Below are 18,296 nucleotides of genomic sequence, written 5' to 3' on the forward strand. Positions count from 1 at the left end.
ATCCCCTCGTTGGCCACAATTATGCAAACCTGTGGTAATTCAGCTTTTATAAATCCCATCCACATTTGAGTTTTGAGTTTCTTTTTGTTGGATTGTCGCTTTTTATATAAAGCAAGATGTGTTCTAACCAGCACTAAATTATTTAATCAGAAAAAATGCTTGCCTCAAATGCCTGGAGTTTAGATAATTTGGTATCTAGTAAATGTGTTATTTACTTTTTAAATGTAATATGAACTTTGTTTTAATTCCCCCTTTTTTCCCTCCTTGGCAATTTAGCGTACCCTGAACATTGTCTGTGTTTCAGTATTTAATCAGTGCTCTTGGTTTTACAACTGATCATTACTTAAATCAGTAACTATGGCAGCTCTTGCATGGACATATGGCAGAGCTGCCCTTAAATGGATCTTGGCAAGGGGCTTAGAAGTGCAAACATGGAGGTTTTATTACCTCAAATTTCTGAGACATTGGAACATTTTGTTGGGTGTGGGGGAGGGGGGGGACAGAAAGACATTTACTCAACAAATGTTTTAAAAAATCCTTGATTTATTTACAATTCAAGGCATTTACAATGTTTCTGTGTTGCCAAATAGTTTGCTGGTTATAAGTTTGGTTGCTCACGTGCAAGTGTATGAATAATGTTCTGTTCATGATGAAGGGGGAAATTTTTTATATAAAGTACTTGTTTTATAAATTAAAGAAAATGAAGGATGTAATTAAATGTGTGATTTGAAAAAAAATCCTAATATATTACAAATGGATCTGGTTATAATATATAGTTGTCTTATTTGAAATAGTAAATGAAAATTCTAGCTAATTTAATGATTGTAAAACAGTAAATATGTTTCTTGTAGTTTTGTATAATTAGTTAAGATCTTTGCTGGCCAGTTTTAATTGTGCAGAAGATGGTATACTAATCCATAACAGCTAAGATCATTTATATTCTTGCACATCTATTAAAGACTTTAATGAAAAAAACAATAGACTTATTATTTATCACCATGTTGAAAAGTGACTGATAGTTAGATTTTTGTTAAAGGAGAGCTTTGATCACAAAGATTTATATTTTGATACTGTGTGGTAATATTCTGCATTTTTGGACCATAACTAATGTCTATGTCATTGGGTCTGGTCCTAGGGCAGAAAATTTATTTGTCCCAATACTGATCTTCTGTATTAATTTGAGACACATTCTTCCACAGCACAATGTGTAGCTAAATAAGGTCAAAAAAACTAAAAGAAAATAGTCATTTTTGTTTTTTATTCTCTTAAGAAATGATTTCAAACTCTGGTTGTGAATCCAGATACTATAATAATGCATGAATGATGGTGCAACCAGGCATCTGTCCCCCAAGGAAATGAAAAATCTATTGCACATCAGTACTTTCACTCCCCACAAACTGTTAATAAGCTATTACTGAATGTAATGATCTGCAATCAGTACTGTAATGAGATTTTAAAATGTACAACATATTCAATTGTCTTGGTAACCAGTTGGAAACTGATGACAAATCATCTACAATTTTAAAGCAAAAAATCTGATCTGAAAGGAGAGCATAAAAACTGCCATTGTGATTTGCTGAACAAGGAAGCTGTGCTTTTTACATTTTCATAACAGTAAAAGCAATTTTCCACTTGTCTGGGGGCAGCAACAAGTTTATTTGAGCTTTGTTCTACTAGCATAATTACATTTAGCATATATTTAGACACTATGAGAACATCTATGCATGTATTGAGCATAATATATATGAGGCTTGGTATCTTAGTTATTTTAAACAAGAGGTTTTAATGAAGCAGACCTTGACTTATGAGGGAGGGAAGAATCAGAGAGCAGTGATACAAATCCAAGAATGTCATCCATATGAAGGGAGCAATTTTCCTTTTCCAGTATATACATTCATATATAGACAATACAGAATAGAGCAAAATTCCTACTAGATTTTTATTTAAACTTTTTTCAAATAAAGCATGAACTGAAATTTAAAAACCTAAACAGACATTAAGTTCTACAGCACTTTTTTAAAGCACCAGGCAATTTACTTCCCAAAGAGTTAACCTGATACAAAGCATACTGGAGTCACTTTGGATTAGGCAAATTCACAGTTAAGAAAATTTCTTGTATCAAGCTCTTCCAGCTGCACCTTTCAAAAGCATAACAGTTTAAATGCACAGGAAAAGGACAGATAATGTACTTGAAGGCCACAATAGTACATTCTTGAGATGCATTCTGTGGCACTCCAAGGAATCCAGACTTCTCTTTGCAGACGAGAGCTACGGTGTGTACATTTGAGAGAGGTTCAGAAGCTGATGGTATTTCTAACCTTCCACTTTTTTTTAATTTTACAAGTTCAATACACATCATATAAGGACACATTTTTCTTTATATACTTTCCTTTTTTTGTAGAGAGGAATATTTTGTAGAGTCAAATATTTTAGCATTTGACTTTTTGGATCTTCATTCTTGTTCATTTACCAAATCACATCATCAGCACTTTCAGACAAGCATTTAGCAAGATGGCTATCAATATCCAACTGAGACAATCTGCAAATTAGGAGACAATTCATTAATTTTATCAGAACTACTAATCAAATCAACTCCCTTCATTTACTCACATGTTCCCAAACCCCAAACTTGTGGGGGTTTTTTGTTTGTTTTCTAGAAATCTGAAAAAATGCTGTATTTAATTTGCAAGAGTCAGGTTGTTCTGTTCTACAAAATGGAAGGCTGACAATTGGATACAATATTACAACCATTTTTAACTACATTTAAAATAAAAACATTTCACTCTGAACCTGTTTCTAAAATGACTTAAATTCAAAAGCCCACTAATAGGAGAACTGCACAGAGACTTACAGAAATTTCCAATTAGCTAGATCAGCAGCAAGTTCTCAAACAGCTGGCCATGCCCCTGTTTTAATAGGCTTGCCAGGATTGCTTTAGATTTGTTGGGGAAGCTGGAGCCAAAACCTAAGCCGGGGTGGGCAAAAGGGACTCGCCCTGCAGAGGTCCTGCTACTACCCTGCCTCCAGGCAAATCAGGGCCTAGGGATTTGACAACTCGGACAGGGACAGGGCAGGAGACTTTGCGCGCTCCCCTCACTCCCAAGCCCTGATTGGCCTAGGGGCAGAGGGAAAGCGCAAAGTCTCTTTTGCTGGCTGAGGACTCGGCATTCAGAGTCAACTGCTGCTCAGCTGGCGGGTTACTCTAAATGCAGTGCTCCCATGCAGGCCTGGGGGCCGGGGAGAGCACGCAAAGTCTCCTCCCACCGCCAGGGGCACGAGCACCTAGAGGTAAAGGCTGGTAGTTCTCTCTGGGCGGGAGCAAAGACTTCATGAGCTTCCCCACCCACAGACCATTCAATGTCTGTGGGTGGGGAAGCACAGAAGCATCCTGGCTCCGTCCCCTTCTGCCTGAGGCCCTACCCCTTCTGGGGTGGCCAAGGGCCACTTCAAAAATTTCTGAAGTTGTCCCTGGTCAAAAATTATTGCCCACCACTGGCCTAAGTCCTACTGCCCAGAGCTGAAGCTGAAGCCCTTAGGCTTCAGCCCTGGATGGCAGGGCTCAGGTTACAGGCCCTACTGCCCGGGCTTCAGATTTGGGGCTGCCCTGTCAAGAGCAGTGGGGTTTAGGCAGGTTCAGGCTTCAGTCTCCCCTCCTCAGGTGGTGTGGTAATTTTTGTCAGAAGGAGTCATGGTGCCTTTAAGTTTGAGAACCCCTGAACTAGATCAGTAACAAAATGAGGTGTTTTAAATGCTAGTGGTCCTGTTGGCATGTTAGAGACTAACAAAAATACATAGTATCATGAGCTTCTGTGAGTAAAACCCACTTCATCACATGAGCTGGAACTAAAGCCCCGTGGGGCCTGCTGTGAGCAGGACCACGCCAGCCTGGCCAGAGCAAGCCTCTTCTGTGGCAGGCCTGGGGTGCACTGTGAGCAAGGGTGCTCCAGCCCAGCCATACTAAAGCCACCCCTTTTGCTCACCCGTTTAATCGATGTACTGGTTAAACTTAAATCAGTTAACTAATTAAAAGGGATTTTACATTCCTAGTTCAGAACGCCTACAAGCATGTTACTAACTGTTACTTTTCAGCAACTGGTGAGACAGCATGAGTCCTGTTAAGTGGTATGATAAATAAGCTATTTAGTTAATTTCTTTTTAGCAGGTGTCTGATTTAGAAAAGTATTTTTTAATTTAGTTCCAGTGAAAAGTCAGCTCAACAATAAAGGACACTGAAATCATGTTTAAGACCCAGTTTGACACAGCTCCATCTGGGATGATTTTGGAGCTGGTCCTGCTTTGAGCAGAGGGGTGGACTATATGGCTTCCTAAGGTCTCGTCCAACCCTAATGTTCTATGGTTGGCTTGTCTCCCCTGCTGGGCGGCTCGTTGCTGCAGCAATGAATCCATCAAAGGTCAATATAGCAGTTCTTGTGAAGCCCTACTAAATCGACTACCAATTGCTTGGACATTGACTCCAATACCCCACCAGAATGAGGTAAGTAAGGGAAGCACAGAGTGGACCCTGCAGTAAGTAGATCAAGTCAAGATATCTTAGAGTTACACTACTAACAAATCAAATTGCATAGCTTAGATCAACTTTTCGACTATAGTATAGACCTGCCCTCTGAACAGCAAGACAGTGGCAGCTGCCACATACATGCATGCAAAGCCCTGACCTGGAAAGGCCACCTTTAAACATGAAAGGATATGCATCCACGCATATTCAGTCTTTGGGACTGTTTATTGTGATTGGAACACTAGCTTACTCACAAAGACATGTGGCCCACCAAACCATTGACAAATAATTGTCATTAATAGCTCTCTCAATTTATATCCATGACCTTAGAGATCTTTTACAGATTAAAAACAAGCCAATCAACCAGAAAAATAAAATTAAAACAAGAAGCCCACAACCTGTAACAGATATGTACAGTCCCAATCTATGTAACATATGCTACTCTGTAGCTAAGGGCTTGGGCCAAACTGATTACTAATGTTGCCTGATTTTTAGATTATATATTCTATTGATTACTTAAGAATTTTTAGTCATTACTTGTAAGGTTGACAGGTTTTTATTTTAAGATTAGGCCCAGTATTATTTAAACTATCTAGTTGAGAATTCTGATATGTCCAGATGTGACAAGCCATGGGAACTTTTTTATATTTATAAATATAGATTACTGATTCATTTAGCACAGTTATAAACATCCCAACTTAGTAAAAGATACTACAGAATGTACCTTTGCACTCATATATAGTAAAATATCAAACCATTTTTGTAGAATAAGAAGTATTAGCAATTTTGTATTACCATACCCTTTTTTATTGTTACCAGCGACCATTATTTTGGTACCTTTTAAGGACTACATTTTTTAATCGCTCCTAGGCTGGATGCTACTTTTAGAATAGGTTACACTGATGCTGTTTTGTTTGATGTATTTTCAGTAGGGAATTTTTTCTGTAATGAATAGGAGGGGTACTTATCCTTTCCTGGACATCCCAGCCATTCGATTGACTAAATTGTCTGTTAGGGTTAAAACCACAGACTGTGTTCTAGAGAAGCAGGAAGTGTTGTCAGGAAGCCAGGAGAGCCAATGAAAATGGAGTGTGGGTTTTTGAACTAGAAGCAGTTACAGACTCCTGTAGCAATCTTTCTATGACTGGAGCAGAGCTGGAAGACCTAGAGTGAGCTAGGGACAAGGCATGAAACGTCTAGCGATATCCATGCCTTGGGAAGGACTAAAACTTTGAACAACAGATATGAGAGTAAACAGGGAATGTTGAGTCAGACAAGATCAGGCTATTTTTGGGCTTGTTGGACTTACCTGTGTTTAAACCCATGTGAATCCCCATCACCCACCGTACACTGTAACTTTTAAACTAAATCCTAAGGAAGCAATTCTCTGTGCTTTTAATCTGCCATTTTTCAGTTGCTCTGTAACACCTAGCAATGAAGTAATGTTTTAACAAGTATGTAGTCTGTTTTGTTATTAAAATCACCTTTTTAAGACTGATCTAATTCCTGTGTCCTAGAAGGCAGGCGGTTCTGTGTGTACATGCCTAAAACTGCAAGATCAGCTATTAAGGAATTTACAGGGGTAGGGGTTAAGCTCTCTCCAGAGGGAGGGTTAAAGAGCTTGAGGATACCCTACAGGAAGAAATTCCCAACTTGCGTCTTCCTAAGTTCCCAAAGGGGTTTTTGCATTTGGGTGGTAACCTTGAAGAGTTTATTAAACAGAAGCCTTTAGTGGCAAGGTGTGTTAAAGTTTCTTGTGGGCCCTCACCCTCACCTTCTGCACTCAAAGTGCCAGAGTGAGGAACAGCTTTGACATTTCCCTTTTCTTATTTGTATTTTCTCATCTTACTAATGTCAGAGTGCCTTTTTCCTATAGGTTCGTATATCAATTATCATATACAATGGAGTGTAAGAGGAGGTCTAGGACAGGGGGTTGGTGTGTGGGATCTGGGTGGGAGCTAGAGTGTCACAGGGTTCAGGGTTGGGTTATGGAGTCTAGGAGGGAGTTAAGAGACTTAGCTGAAGCGGGGCCAGGGCAGAGGTTTGAGGTGAATGTTCTGGGAGGAGGTAAGGTGTGGGAAGGGGCTGGGGTGCTCACCTTAAGCACTTCTCTTTTGGTTGGGGGATGAAGGGAAGCAGGTGGCTGAGTGTGGCCCTCACCCTGCAGGCATTGACTCCCTCCCCCCCCCCCACACACACACCTCCCATTGGTCCAGGGAGCTGCAGGGATGGAGCCTGGCAGCAAGGTTGGTTGATTTAGTTGGGGTTGGTCCTGCTTTGGGCAGGGGGTTGAACTCTATGACCTCCTGAGGTCTCTTCCAGTCTTATGATTCTATGTAGGGCAGTGTGCAGATGGAGCTTTTCCTGGCACTGGCAGGGGTAAGAGGGTACAGTACACAGAGCTGTTTCTCTCCACCCCAGCCAGGCAGGGCCAGGGATCTTTTTCAAGGACCCTGGGCTACAGGCACTAAAGGCCATTAATCTGGTCCTGCCTGTGATGGGAGGAGCTCAGAGTGCTGGTGCTTGTGCGGGGCACCAAGGCTCAGCACTTCTGGCCTGCAACATGAGACTTGCTGCAGGCCAGATCAAATTAAACAGAGGTCTGAATCCAGTCTGGGGCTAGAGGTTCTCCATCCCTGCTTTATATTCATGCTTTGTAATTTGACCTGGTTTCCACTTTTTTAAATAAAACTCCTTTTTAGATATTTAGATCTTTCAAGATCTCCTGGTTAAGCCAGGGTCGTCTCTTGCCATACTTTCTATCTTTCCTACTCAGTAAAATAATGTCCTCTTGTGCCCATAATGTCTTTGAAAAACAACTGTCTTCAATTGTTTTTCCTCTTAAACTTGCTTCCCATGGGATCTTACCTACCAACTCCCTGAATTTGCTAAAGTTCGCCTTCTTGAAAGCTATTTTTTATTTTAATTATTTATTCTTCCACCAACCTAATATCTACCGCGGATGCTAGGTTTGCAAAGATTTTCCACACCCCAGAGCTCTGTAAAGTCATATTGACCTACATTTTTAAGTCTAGACTAGGCTTTAGAGGTAACTCCCGAGTCAATCAGCAGAACAGGGAGATGATGGAAAATACCAGTGAAAGTTTCACAAGTGTGTACCTATCTCATAGGTAAAGCCGATAGGAATCTGAAGGCTATGGAGATGGCTTTAACTAGCAAAGGGCTCCAATTCTGGATAATAAATATACAGATCCAAAAATGCATCTGCTTGACCAAAAAATAATACAGCCGGTCCCTGACTTACGAACGAGTTACTTACCAAACACTTGGTCATAACTCGATTTGTTCGTAAGTCAGACCCCATTCATTTAAATTCGGCCATGCTGATTGTAAGCACAGATCGCGTTTGTAACTCAGGGAGCGGCTTGTAATGCGCTTAATGGGAAATGGTCGTAACTATGAACAGTCGTAAATTGATGCGTTCGTAACTCGGGGACCAGCTGTATGCCAATTTGGAATATACAGACAAAGTCAAAGTAGGGCTCAAATTTACTTTCTTTTTAGAGCAATATAATAAACGTGGACTTTATTCCACTTTAGTTTTGGATTTAAAACGGATTCTCCAGGCACTGAATTACATTTAAAAGATGGTACTTTAACAGTAGAACCTTGGTCACAATTTGCACAGCTTGTTTACCCAACCAAACTGTCATGTTTCTATACTGTAAAAAAAAGTCCAAAGTAATAAAATAAGACTTACGTTCCAGTAAATTGAATTAGACACATTGGACAACTGTCAAGAGTTACGGTGCCCGCTCTCTGATCCTCAGCCTTTTCCTTAAGGCCTTCCATTTTGGGGATGTCAACAGGAGACTTTATTTCTGCAGATACAGAACTGGTCTTGCCTAATAAAATATTGTGTTGGTGCATTTCTGCAAGTGAATGTTGACCTTGGCTTTCATTTTCTCTTCTGTTGTTCTCTTCACTGAGCACAGTCCCTTTACAGAGCTGTTGAAAGCAAAAATGTTTTGCAACACTTGGAGTAGATGCTGGTACAGAATTCAGTGTCGAATCTGTACATGGAGTGCCTTCATACATTTCAGTCTTTTCTTTTTCTTTTAATTTTGAAGAACATTTTCTGCTATGTTTTATTCTTAGGTTCTCAGCTGGATCATCATTAACCATAAGAGAGAGATTCTCAACTACAGGAGCAATATTTAGCTGTTTTTTGTCTGCCTTGTCCTTTCTTTCTATTAGATGTTCTGTTTTAGTTTTTGAGATGTGACAGAAGTTTGGATCCTTTCTATTAAGAGCTTTTTCTTTGCAAAAAGATGGAAAAGGTGTCCATTGAAAATCGTTCGTTCCAACCTTAAAGATTTCTGGTTTTGATGGGTGGTTCTCATTTTCAGAAGTCTATAAAACAGCAAAAATGTATTGTTCCAAAACCATTACAGTTTCTTCAATTGAAGTCGTGGAGCAGGCTGCCTGGCCACTCTGGCTCCTACTGCTGCTGTGAGTGCAGGGCAGGGTGATCCCTGGTACCACCCCATGCCCAGCTCCTCCATAGGATAGTTGAGGTGGCCGCTGCAGCATACTCAAATCATGGGAGCTGGAGCAGCCATGCCGAACACTCCTATGGATGGGACATCTCCGTGTAGGCCCTGTTGTGCTAGGTACTGTAAGAACACATCCTGTTGCTGCTGCATATTTAGTTAGCCTTCTCCACTGAATCCTCCTTTTGTATGAACCTTGTGCTTGTAATGGGTAGTGGACTGGGCAACCCTGGGACTCAATTCTGAAAGTTCCACTTTCTGCAGCACAGGAAGCAACAATCCAAGAAACAAGCTTTCTTCTACTGTTCTACCATGTCTCAGCTCTATTCTAGAAGGTGCTATCAAAAGCTAAAACCTTGGCCTTTTTTGGTTTTTAGCCAGCCATCAGTAAGCTTCTATTTAGAATTGGTCAGTAATCTAGAATTTTAAACAAATGGGAGACCTAAGTAAAAGCTACAGATAAATTCCACTTTAAAACCCCTCACATATCATGCCTCAACTGTAAATCCTATACAGCCGCTCCCCGAGTTACGACCACCTCCACCTACGACCATCTGCACTTACAAACAGCGCGGTCGCCATGTAACTCTATGGGATCCGAGTTACGAACACTTCAAGTTACGGACCAAGTGTTGGTCCGTAACTTGTTCGTAACTCTGAGAGCGGCTGTATAGTAACAGTTGACATAATTTAGATTCTGCCAAAATTTGTAGGAAGAACAAAGAGTGATTTGTCCTCAGTGAGAACTTCTAAAAGGTAATGTAGGAACATATTCAAACACGTTACCTGTGCCAAAAATTCTGGCAAACTTGGCACTGTTTTCCAGCTTGTGTGTGTTAAATGTTGACTGACACCCTTCATTATCAGCATCCACATATTTTCGGACTCACTCAACTCTTGTTGTTCAAACCAGGAGACTCTGTTGGTCAATGTCCTGTTAAAAAAATAGAATGATGGAGGTCATTTTTTCTACAATGAAGTATTTTTTAAGGAAATTACTCCCAGTAATATAGATACTTCCTGATAAGTCTAAACCTCCATCCTCTGGTGTATAAATGTAATATCTGCTGTAACATTAAAGTTGCAGTGAGGGAGGTCTAAGCTGGATATTTTACCAGGAGCTGGAGAAGCACTGGAATAGGTTACTGAGGGAGGTGGTGGAATCTCCATCCCTAGAGGTTTTTAAATCCCAGCCTGACAAAGTCCTGGCTGGGGTGATTTAGTTGGGGTTGGTCCTGCTTTTAGGCAGGGGGTTGGACTCAATGACTTCTTGAGGTCTCTTCCAGCCCTATGATTCTATGTAAACTTTTCTAACAAAAGTTGGTCCAATAAAAAAATAACTTTATCCATGTTGTGTCTCTAATATCTTGGGATCAATATAGCTACAGGAACACTGCATACAGGCTAGCCTCATGACAGTCTAATAAAGGTCACAAACAATCAAGGCGTGACAAACCCCAGCGAGAGCCACTGCCAGCCCCGCACTGCGCCTGCACCAAGCGCTGGTGAATGGGGCGCTCGGAGCGTCCGGCTGAAATCTACTCACCACAGGTGAATAGATTCAGCGGTTTGTTGAGCCCTTGCAAATGATAATACACTTAATTCTTAATACAGTAAACGTAATGTTCAAAAGATGAGCATTTTCTGCTATGTCTGGGAAAATATTTGGTTTTCTTAGCAAAGGGCTTGTATTAAGGATGTTAAAAGGTGGGTAACTGGCTAATCCCGTAGTTAATACAATTTGTATTGATACACAATTAGTCGATAAGAGAAACAAAAAACAGGACTATGTAGCACTTTAAAGACTAACAAAATGGTTTATTAGGTGATGAGCTTTCATGGGCCAGACCCACTTCCTCAGATCAAATAGTGAAAGAAAATAGTCACAACCATCTATACCAAAGGATATATTATACACGGCTACATTTCCATCGATAAGAGAAGACACTCTTTGCCAGCTCACATCAGATCCAGGAGCTACCCCGCTGCAGCTCTATAGTACAAACGTAGTAGGAAAGGGCACACAGACAGCCTAGCTCCTACTATATTTAAATTGCAGAGCTGCAGTGGGTTGGTCTCAGACCCAGCACAAGATGGGACTAAGCAAGCCTGGCTCAGTCCCAGCTCGTGCTGAGTCCAGGAGCTCTCCCTGCTGTGGCTCTGCATTTTAAATGTAGTAATAGTGGGTGGCTCTTACTACATTTAAAATGCAAAGGCACAGTGGTCCAGGACCTACTGTGAGCCAGGACTGAGCAAACCTGGCTCATGCCGGGTCAAGGACCACTGCAGATGGCCGCAAACATAGGCTGTTCCAGAGGCTATTCTGGTAGCTCCCCACTCAGGCCCCACACAAACAGAGGCTGCTTCGTGGCAGCCTCCCCCTCTCCCCTGCACTCCTTTTAAGCTGGCTCCCCCCCAGCACCAACTCCTGCTCTCCCCCCCCCGCCCCCGCCCTTGCTGCCTTGATACAGAGGCAGCAAAGGGGGAGGGAAATGTGATTAGTCAAGTAGTTGACTTGACTACCCGATAAGCCTAGGCTTATTGGGTGGTCAACTACTCGTCTAGTTGCTTACATCCCTAGCTTATATATTGGACTGTGTGAATAGAGATCTGCCTTTCTCACTATTAACACCAGGAGGACTTTCACTTTCTATACATTTACTGGCCCAGCATACACTAGGGCTATGTCTAGACTGACATGATTTTCCGCAAATGCTTTTAACGGAAAAGTTTTCCGTTAAAAGCATTTTCGGAAAAGAGCATCTAGACTGGCACGGACGCTTTTCCGCAAAAGCACTTTTTGCGGAAAAGCATCCATGGCCAATCTAGACGCACTTTTGCGCAAAAAAGCCCCGATCGCCATTTTCGCAATCAGGGCTTTTTTGCGCAAAACAAATCTCAGCTGTCTACACTGGCCCTTCTGCGCAAAAGGGACTTTTGCCCGAACGAGAGCAGCATAGTATTTCCGCAAAAAGCACTGATTTCTTACAGTAGGAAGTCAGTGCTTTTGTGGAAATTCAAGCGGCCAGGGTAGACAGCTGGCAAGTTTTTCCGGAAAAGCGGCTGATTTTCCGGAAAAACTGGCCAGTCTAGACACAGCCTAGGGATGTAAGTGACTAGTTGCTTCGCCCCATGCTGCCTCTGATAGAGGCAGCAAGGGAGGAGAGCAGGAGCCAGTGACCTAAAAGCTGGTTCATCTCAGCACCATCTCCGCGGGGGGCAGGGGAGTCACGGAGGAAGCAAGGACTGGGCACAAGCTGGGAATCAGCTGATTCCCAGCTCACACCTATTCCCAGATGCGCCTCTGCTTTTTAAATGTATTAAGAGCCCTGACGCTCTTAGAACATTTAAAAGGCTAAAGTGCAGCAAGGCAACAGAGCATGAGCCCCCGGGATAGCTGATTCCCAGCTCACGCAGGGTCCCCCCAGCTGTGCACTGGCCTTTTAAATGTATTGAGAGCCTGTGGGGAATCAGCCATCCTGGTTCGTGCTAGGTGCCTCCTGCTGTGCTTTAGCCTTTTAAATGTTCTAACCCTTCTGTGGCTCCCCACTTATTGACTAATCAACTAGTCAATGGATTAGTTCATTAAATTTAACATCCCTAGTTCACCCTAATTTTCCAGTTAGAAAAACATGTAACAAATACTTTTCCGGAACTAACTTGAATTATTTCACTATTCACCAAAACCTCTACAGTAGGTGGACTTGTAAGTTGCAAGCTCTCTGGAATAGGACTTAATATCCTATAATCAGAAGAAATGCTGTGAATAATAGATTGCTAGTCAATGTAATATTTCACCACAAACAATACAACTGGCAAAAAGCATGAGCTGGGGAAGTGATGCATGCAAAAGCTGTTTGAATGGAAAATACCAATAGTTGAATCAATTTCCATAGTCCTATGTTACGCCCTCTCCACACTAACAGGCAACTGAAATAGAGCTGTGCATAACTCAGAAGCTTGTCTCTTTCACTAACACAATTTGGTCAAGTAGAAGATACTGCCTCATTTGAAACCACTACTTTATCTATTTAGAAATTAGGAGGAGTCCTGTGGCACCTTAGAGACCCACTTTATCAGATAAATTGGAGTGGATTTTATCCACAGAAGCTTATGCCCTAATAAAACTGTTAAGCCATGTCTACACTACAGATAAGATTGAAACAGCCCCAGTCCATCTTCTGGGGTTCGAATTAGTGGATCTAGTGAAGACCCGCTAATTCGAACGGAGAGGGCACTCCCGTTGATGCCAGTAGTCCTGCTTCTAGGAGGAGTAAGGGAAGCTGTAGGGTGAGTGTGCTCCCTTCGACTTCCTGCTGTGTAGACAGTGCCAAAATTCAAATTAAGATACTTCAACTTAAGCATCACAATTAATGTAGCTGAAGTTGCATGTCTTAATTTGAACTTATCCCATAGTGTAGTCCTGGGGCTAGTCTATAAAGTGCCACAGGAGTCTCTTGTTTTTGCAGACACAGACTAATATGGCTGGGCCCCTGAGACTATATAGAAATGGTATTTGAAATTATTAGTATCCTATTAGAGAATGGTATTTACATATTTTTGCTAGGAATCTGTGTAAAAGGTTGATTACAAAGCAAAGACTTGCCAATAGAAACAAAACCCCTTATGGTGTACAGTAATTACTCATTTAACACGTGCCCACTTAACACAATTTTTTTAGGTACCGTTTTTTGAATAACATGACCATTCCCAAAATAACACAAAAATAATCAAGTGGCCGACTACTTGGCGCAGTGGTGAAAACAGTGGTAATACACGAGTGGATGAATACATGTGGTCACAGCGCTCCTTCGCTCACTCATGTCTTTATCTTTGTGTTTTAACAAACTCCAGTGACTTGTGTTGCTAGATATCTAACATTGATGTTGACCACCCAGCACCAACAAAAAATTGACTTTGCCACCCCCACCTGAAAGGCAAGCCCTACCTTTTCCATTATTTTTAATGGGAAAATTGACCCCGCATAGCACGTTGTCGCTTAGCCCAAACATTTTCAGAAATGCAGCTATAGTGTTAAATGAGTGTCTAAAGCTTTGCTTCTAAAAATCACACTCCTAAGCCCTGATTCCCTCCTCCTTTCTGAAGGATATTCTGGAGCAACAATCCACCCATTCCCCAAACCCACTCTGCCCTCTCCCCACCCTGCCTCATCCCCCCAATCTGGCGCGGGCTGCGGTCCGGCTGCTCTCCACACTCACAGACAGCAGCGCGGGAAGCAACCTGGTCCCAGCTCACTCTGCTTCCCCGGGTGAGTGAGGAGGGACCCCACCTCCCCGAGAGCAGAGCGAGGGGGTGGGCACCGGGCCCCCCACCGGCTGGCAAGTGCAGGTGCTGCAGGTGCCACCCACCGCCAGTCTCTCTGCCAGCCTGTGGGGGCGGGAGCGCGCTCGCCAGGATCCCTGTAAGCTGGGCGCTTGGGCAGCCAGCCGGGAGGGATTCAAAAAGCGCGGGATCTGCGGGTGGTGCACATCCGCACATGCCTCAGTGCGCGTACAAATTTATTCCACACAGGGATGAAAAAAAATTAACCTCTCCCCCCCCCCGCCCCCCCCCCGCCCCGCCATGGGGCACCAGCTGAACAGGCCCGCGCAGGGCCCCGCTCTCAGCTCTGACCGGCGGGGAGGGACGGAAGAAACCAGCGACGTGACTGAGGAGCCCGCCCGGGAGGGCCCCCGCCCCCGCCTCCGCCCCCGCCTCCCCCCGGCCCGGACTCACTGGCGCCTCGCGGGGGGCTCGCGCCCCGGGCTGGGCTCTCGGCTGCGGCCCGGTGGCGCCTTCCGAGGCTTGAGGCGCAGTTTGCCGCCTCCCTCCTCAGCCATGGCCGGTGGGGGCGGGGCTCGGCTGCTCTCCCGCCGACAGAGCTCGAGCCGCGGGGGGGTGGGGCTGCCAAGTCTCCCGGAGCGGACGCCATTGCAGCAAATGGTGCCTGGGCCGGCCGGCCGGGAAAGTTGGCAACGCGGGACTCTGCCCTGCAGGCGGGGGGTGCTGAGCTGCCCTGGGGTGGGAGCCACGGCGTGGGTCTGCCCGGGGGTCTGCCCCGTGGGGCATGGCGGGGGTCTGCCCCGTGGGGCATGGCATGGGTCTGCCCTGAGGGGGTGGGGGGCACGGCGTGGGTCTGCCCTGAGGGGGTGGGGTGGGGGGCACGGCGTGGGTCTGCCCTGAGGGGGTGGGGTGGGGGAGCACGGCGTGGGTCTGCCCCGAGGGGGTGGGGTGGGGGGGGCACGGCGTGGGTCTGCCCCGAGGGGGTGAGGTGGGGGGCACGGCGTGGGTCTGCCCCGAGGGGGTGAGGTCGGGGGCACGGCGTGGGTCTGCCCCGAGGGGGTGAGGTGGGGGGCACGGCGTGGGTCTGCCCCGAGGGGGTGAGGTCGGGGGCACGGCGTGGGTCTGCCCCGAGGGGGTGAGGTCGGGGGCACGGCGTGGGTCTGCCCCGAGGGGGTGAGGTGGGGGGGCATGGCGGGGGTCTGCCCCGAGAGGGTGAGGTCGGGGGCACGGCGGGGGTCTGCCCCGAGGGGGTGAGGTCGGGGGCACGGCGTGGGTCTGCCCCGAGGGGGTGGGGTGGGGGGGGCACGGCGTGGGTCTGCCCCGAGGGGGTGGGGTGGGGGGGCATGGCGGGGGTCTGCCCTGAGGGGTGGGGTGGGGGGCATGGCATGGGTCTGTCCTGGGGGGAGGGACATGACATAGCCATAAGTCTGCCCTGTGGGGTGTGGGGCCTGGCATGGCTCTGCCCTTCGGGGTGGGGTGTGGGTCCTCCCCTGGGGTGTGCAGGATGGGGGGCACAGTGTGGGTCTGTCCTAAAATGTGGGTGTGGGGAGAGCTCAGTTCTGCCTGTGGAATTGCAGGGACGCAGGGGAGCTCAGATCTGAATGGCGTGAGTGTTGGCATTGTAATGGGCAGGGATAGTGTCCCTAGCCTCTGTCAGGGCTGGCAATGGGCACAGGGGACAGATCACTTGCTATTACCTGTTCTGTGCATAGTGGGATTGGGACAGTGTTGTAGTAGCTCAAAGTCAGTAGTGCATAGTGGGAAAGGACAGTGGAGGTGCCCTGCTGGGAGGCTCAGTATGGAGGCCTATTGAGGTTGGGATGGGGAGCTTAGTCCAAGCACAGGGTTGGTTGTTCTGAGACCAGTATCCCTGGTTCTTTGTTTTCCATGCTACTGTCATGCATGTCTTTCCCCAACCCCTCTGGTAAGGGACATAGGGAGCAGGCCAATTGGGCAATTATCAGATTAAAAGGTATGATTCAGTTTGTCAGTTCTCTCCTCAGGCCCAACCAGGCCAAGGGAGCCTGCTCAGTGTTCTTGGAAGTAGAGGTGGTTCCAAGGAAATCACAGAATTAAAGTACACGTGCCAAACTTGCAAGGCATTGAGTGCTCTCAATGCTCTTGGAGGGACTGGCAGCATTACCTGAGCTGACCGTGCTCAGAGCTTCCAAAAGACACTCAACACTTCACAGAGTGAGGCCCTGATTTGAGAAACATCAGGAGGACAGAAAACTAAAAAATAAAAGTTTAAAACAAAGTTTAAACATCCTTTTTAAAAAAATTCTGCTGTGAAGTGCTTTCTACAGCAGCGCTGGGTGAGATGTGACCCTGGGGCCGGATCCGACCCACAGACTACATCTGGCCACTATTTATATCCTGCTGTCCATTCTACCAGATTTCCAGATGGTGGCTCAGGCAGCAAGATCCTATTTAAATGGCTCTGGGTTGTGATAATACCCTGGCAGGAGCCAGAGCAATGAGCCCTTTACTGTGTTTTTAATTCAAAACCTCCTGCCTCACACAACTCCGGGGGGAGACTAGTCTCCAGCCCCACCCCACTGCCCAGGCAAGGCCCCTTCCAGGGGGTGGAGGTGGCCCATGAGCATGTATCAAAATTCATTAAGTGGTCCCCTTGTGAAAATTATTGTCCATCGCTGTTCTACAGGAATCGGTGCAGCAGCTTTAGTAACAATGGGTAACATACTTGGTGTCTGAGAATTGGGTCTTCTACAGTAGACTACAGAAGCTTAATACATTAATTTTATTGCTTAAACAGCATGTGTGTGATACTTTTTAACATGCCTGAATATAATCCTGTGTGCAGGGAAATGCACTATTTGCCAGTTAGGTGGCCCCTTCAAGGGAGGGCAGGGGAAGGTTGTTGGGATCTGTTTGGTCAGATTCAGAGTTAGCTAACACTGCTTCACAACATAGTAACATCCAGACTACAGGAGATTTTGGTGCAAATGGACAAGAGGACTAAGACCTCAACTGCATTCATCATGAGTTTATTGATTTTTGTGCCCGTGCCAGGGATCTGTTTACCTTGGCATGCAGGTGAAACCAGCAATCCAATTGCTAATTCAAATAACCAAGATAATCAGGAGTACATCTCTGACCTAGTTCCTCTTTCAAGAAAGAACAGCAGTGAAGCAAGGTCATTTATCTTTACTGGGAAGAAGCTCTGTGTGACGTAAAATGAAGTCCTTCCTAGAGCCAGGGCATAACTGGCAGTTTGACATGCATAAATACACTGGCTAAGCTGCAGCCCTTTCAAAAATAGAAATGGAACTAGAAACTCCATAACAGAGGAGGATCATGTCATGAGATGGATGAGGAACCAAATGTCTCCCCAGGCACCACAGGAATTGTAACTAAAAAATAAAAATTCTGCATCATAAGCAATGCCTGCCTGTTCCCACCTGACACCAGGTGCCTATGAATTGCTTCAGGGAATCAGGTATTTTATTTTGTAGTGTGAATTTACTGTTAGTGAATGGTGCCTGATTGCCTGGGGACTGGAAACCTGTTTCTTCCTGCAATATGAAGAGCATTAATGCCAGCTCTCTCCCTTCATCTCCACACATTACTTCCATACTGGCCTCTAAGGCTGAGGAGATATTTATTTCTGTGACCCATTTAGTCGTTGGTCTCTGAGCTGAGATTGCCAACCAGGTGTCAATAAATACTAACTTTACTGAAGCGTTACTGAGTTTTTTTAGTGATAGAAATGTAGCTGTGTTAGTCTGGTGTAGCTGAAACAAAATACAGGACTATGTAGCACTTTAAAGACTAACAAGATGGTTTATTAGATGATGAGTTTTTGTGGGCCAGACCCACTTCCTCAGATCAAATAGTGGACGAAAATAGTCACAACCATATATACCAAAGGATACAATTAAAAAAAATGAACACATATGAAAAGGACAAATCAAATTTCAGAACAGAAGGAGGTTGGGGGGGGAGGTAAGTTTTTTTAGGTA

General features: G+C 45.0%; 1 protein-coding gene across 3 annotated transcripts; it reads right to left on the minus strand.

The window, feature by feature from the left end:
* Nucleotides 1–1,239: 1,239 nt before the first annotated feature.
* FAAP20 (FA core complex associated protein 20) lies at nt 1,240–14,922 on the minus strand. 3 transcript variants are annotated; one of them, XM_075906565.1, is made up of 4 exons: nt 14,767–14,922; nt 9,817–9,964; nt 8,238–8,485; nt 1,240–2,539 (listed from the first exon to the last, which is right to left on the minus strand). In XM_075906565.1, exons 1-4 carry the CDS (start codon nt 14,868–14,870, stop codon nt 2,467–2,469), a joined length of 573 nt encoding a protein of 190 aa, XP_075762680.1. In that variant the 5' UTR covers nt 14,871–14,922; the 3' UTR covers nt 1,240–2,466. The 3 variants fall into 3 exon arrangements, 2 of the variants coding, with proteins under 2 accessions (XP_075762680.1, XP_075762679.1); XM_075906564.1 differs by having other exon boundaries at nt 8,238–8,890; XR_012897331.1 differs by lacking the exon at nt 8,238–8,485.
* Between the last annotated feature and the right edge of the window lie 3,374 nt (nt 14,923–18,296).

Source organism: Pelodiscus sinensis, chromosome 23 (assembly GCF_049634645.1).
Source record: "Pelodiscus sinensis isolate JC-2024 chromosome 23, ASM4963464v1, whole genome shotgun sequence".
Lineage (NCBI taxonomy): Eukaryota > Metazoa > Chordata > Testudines > Trionychidae > Pelodiscus > Pelodiscus sinensis.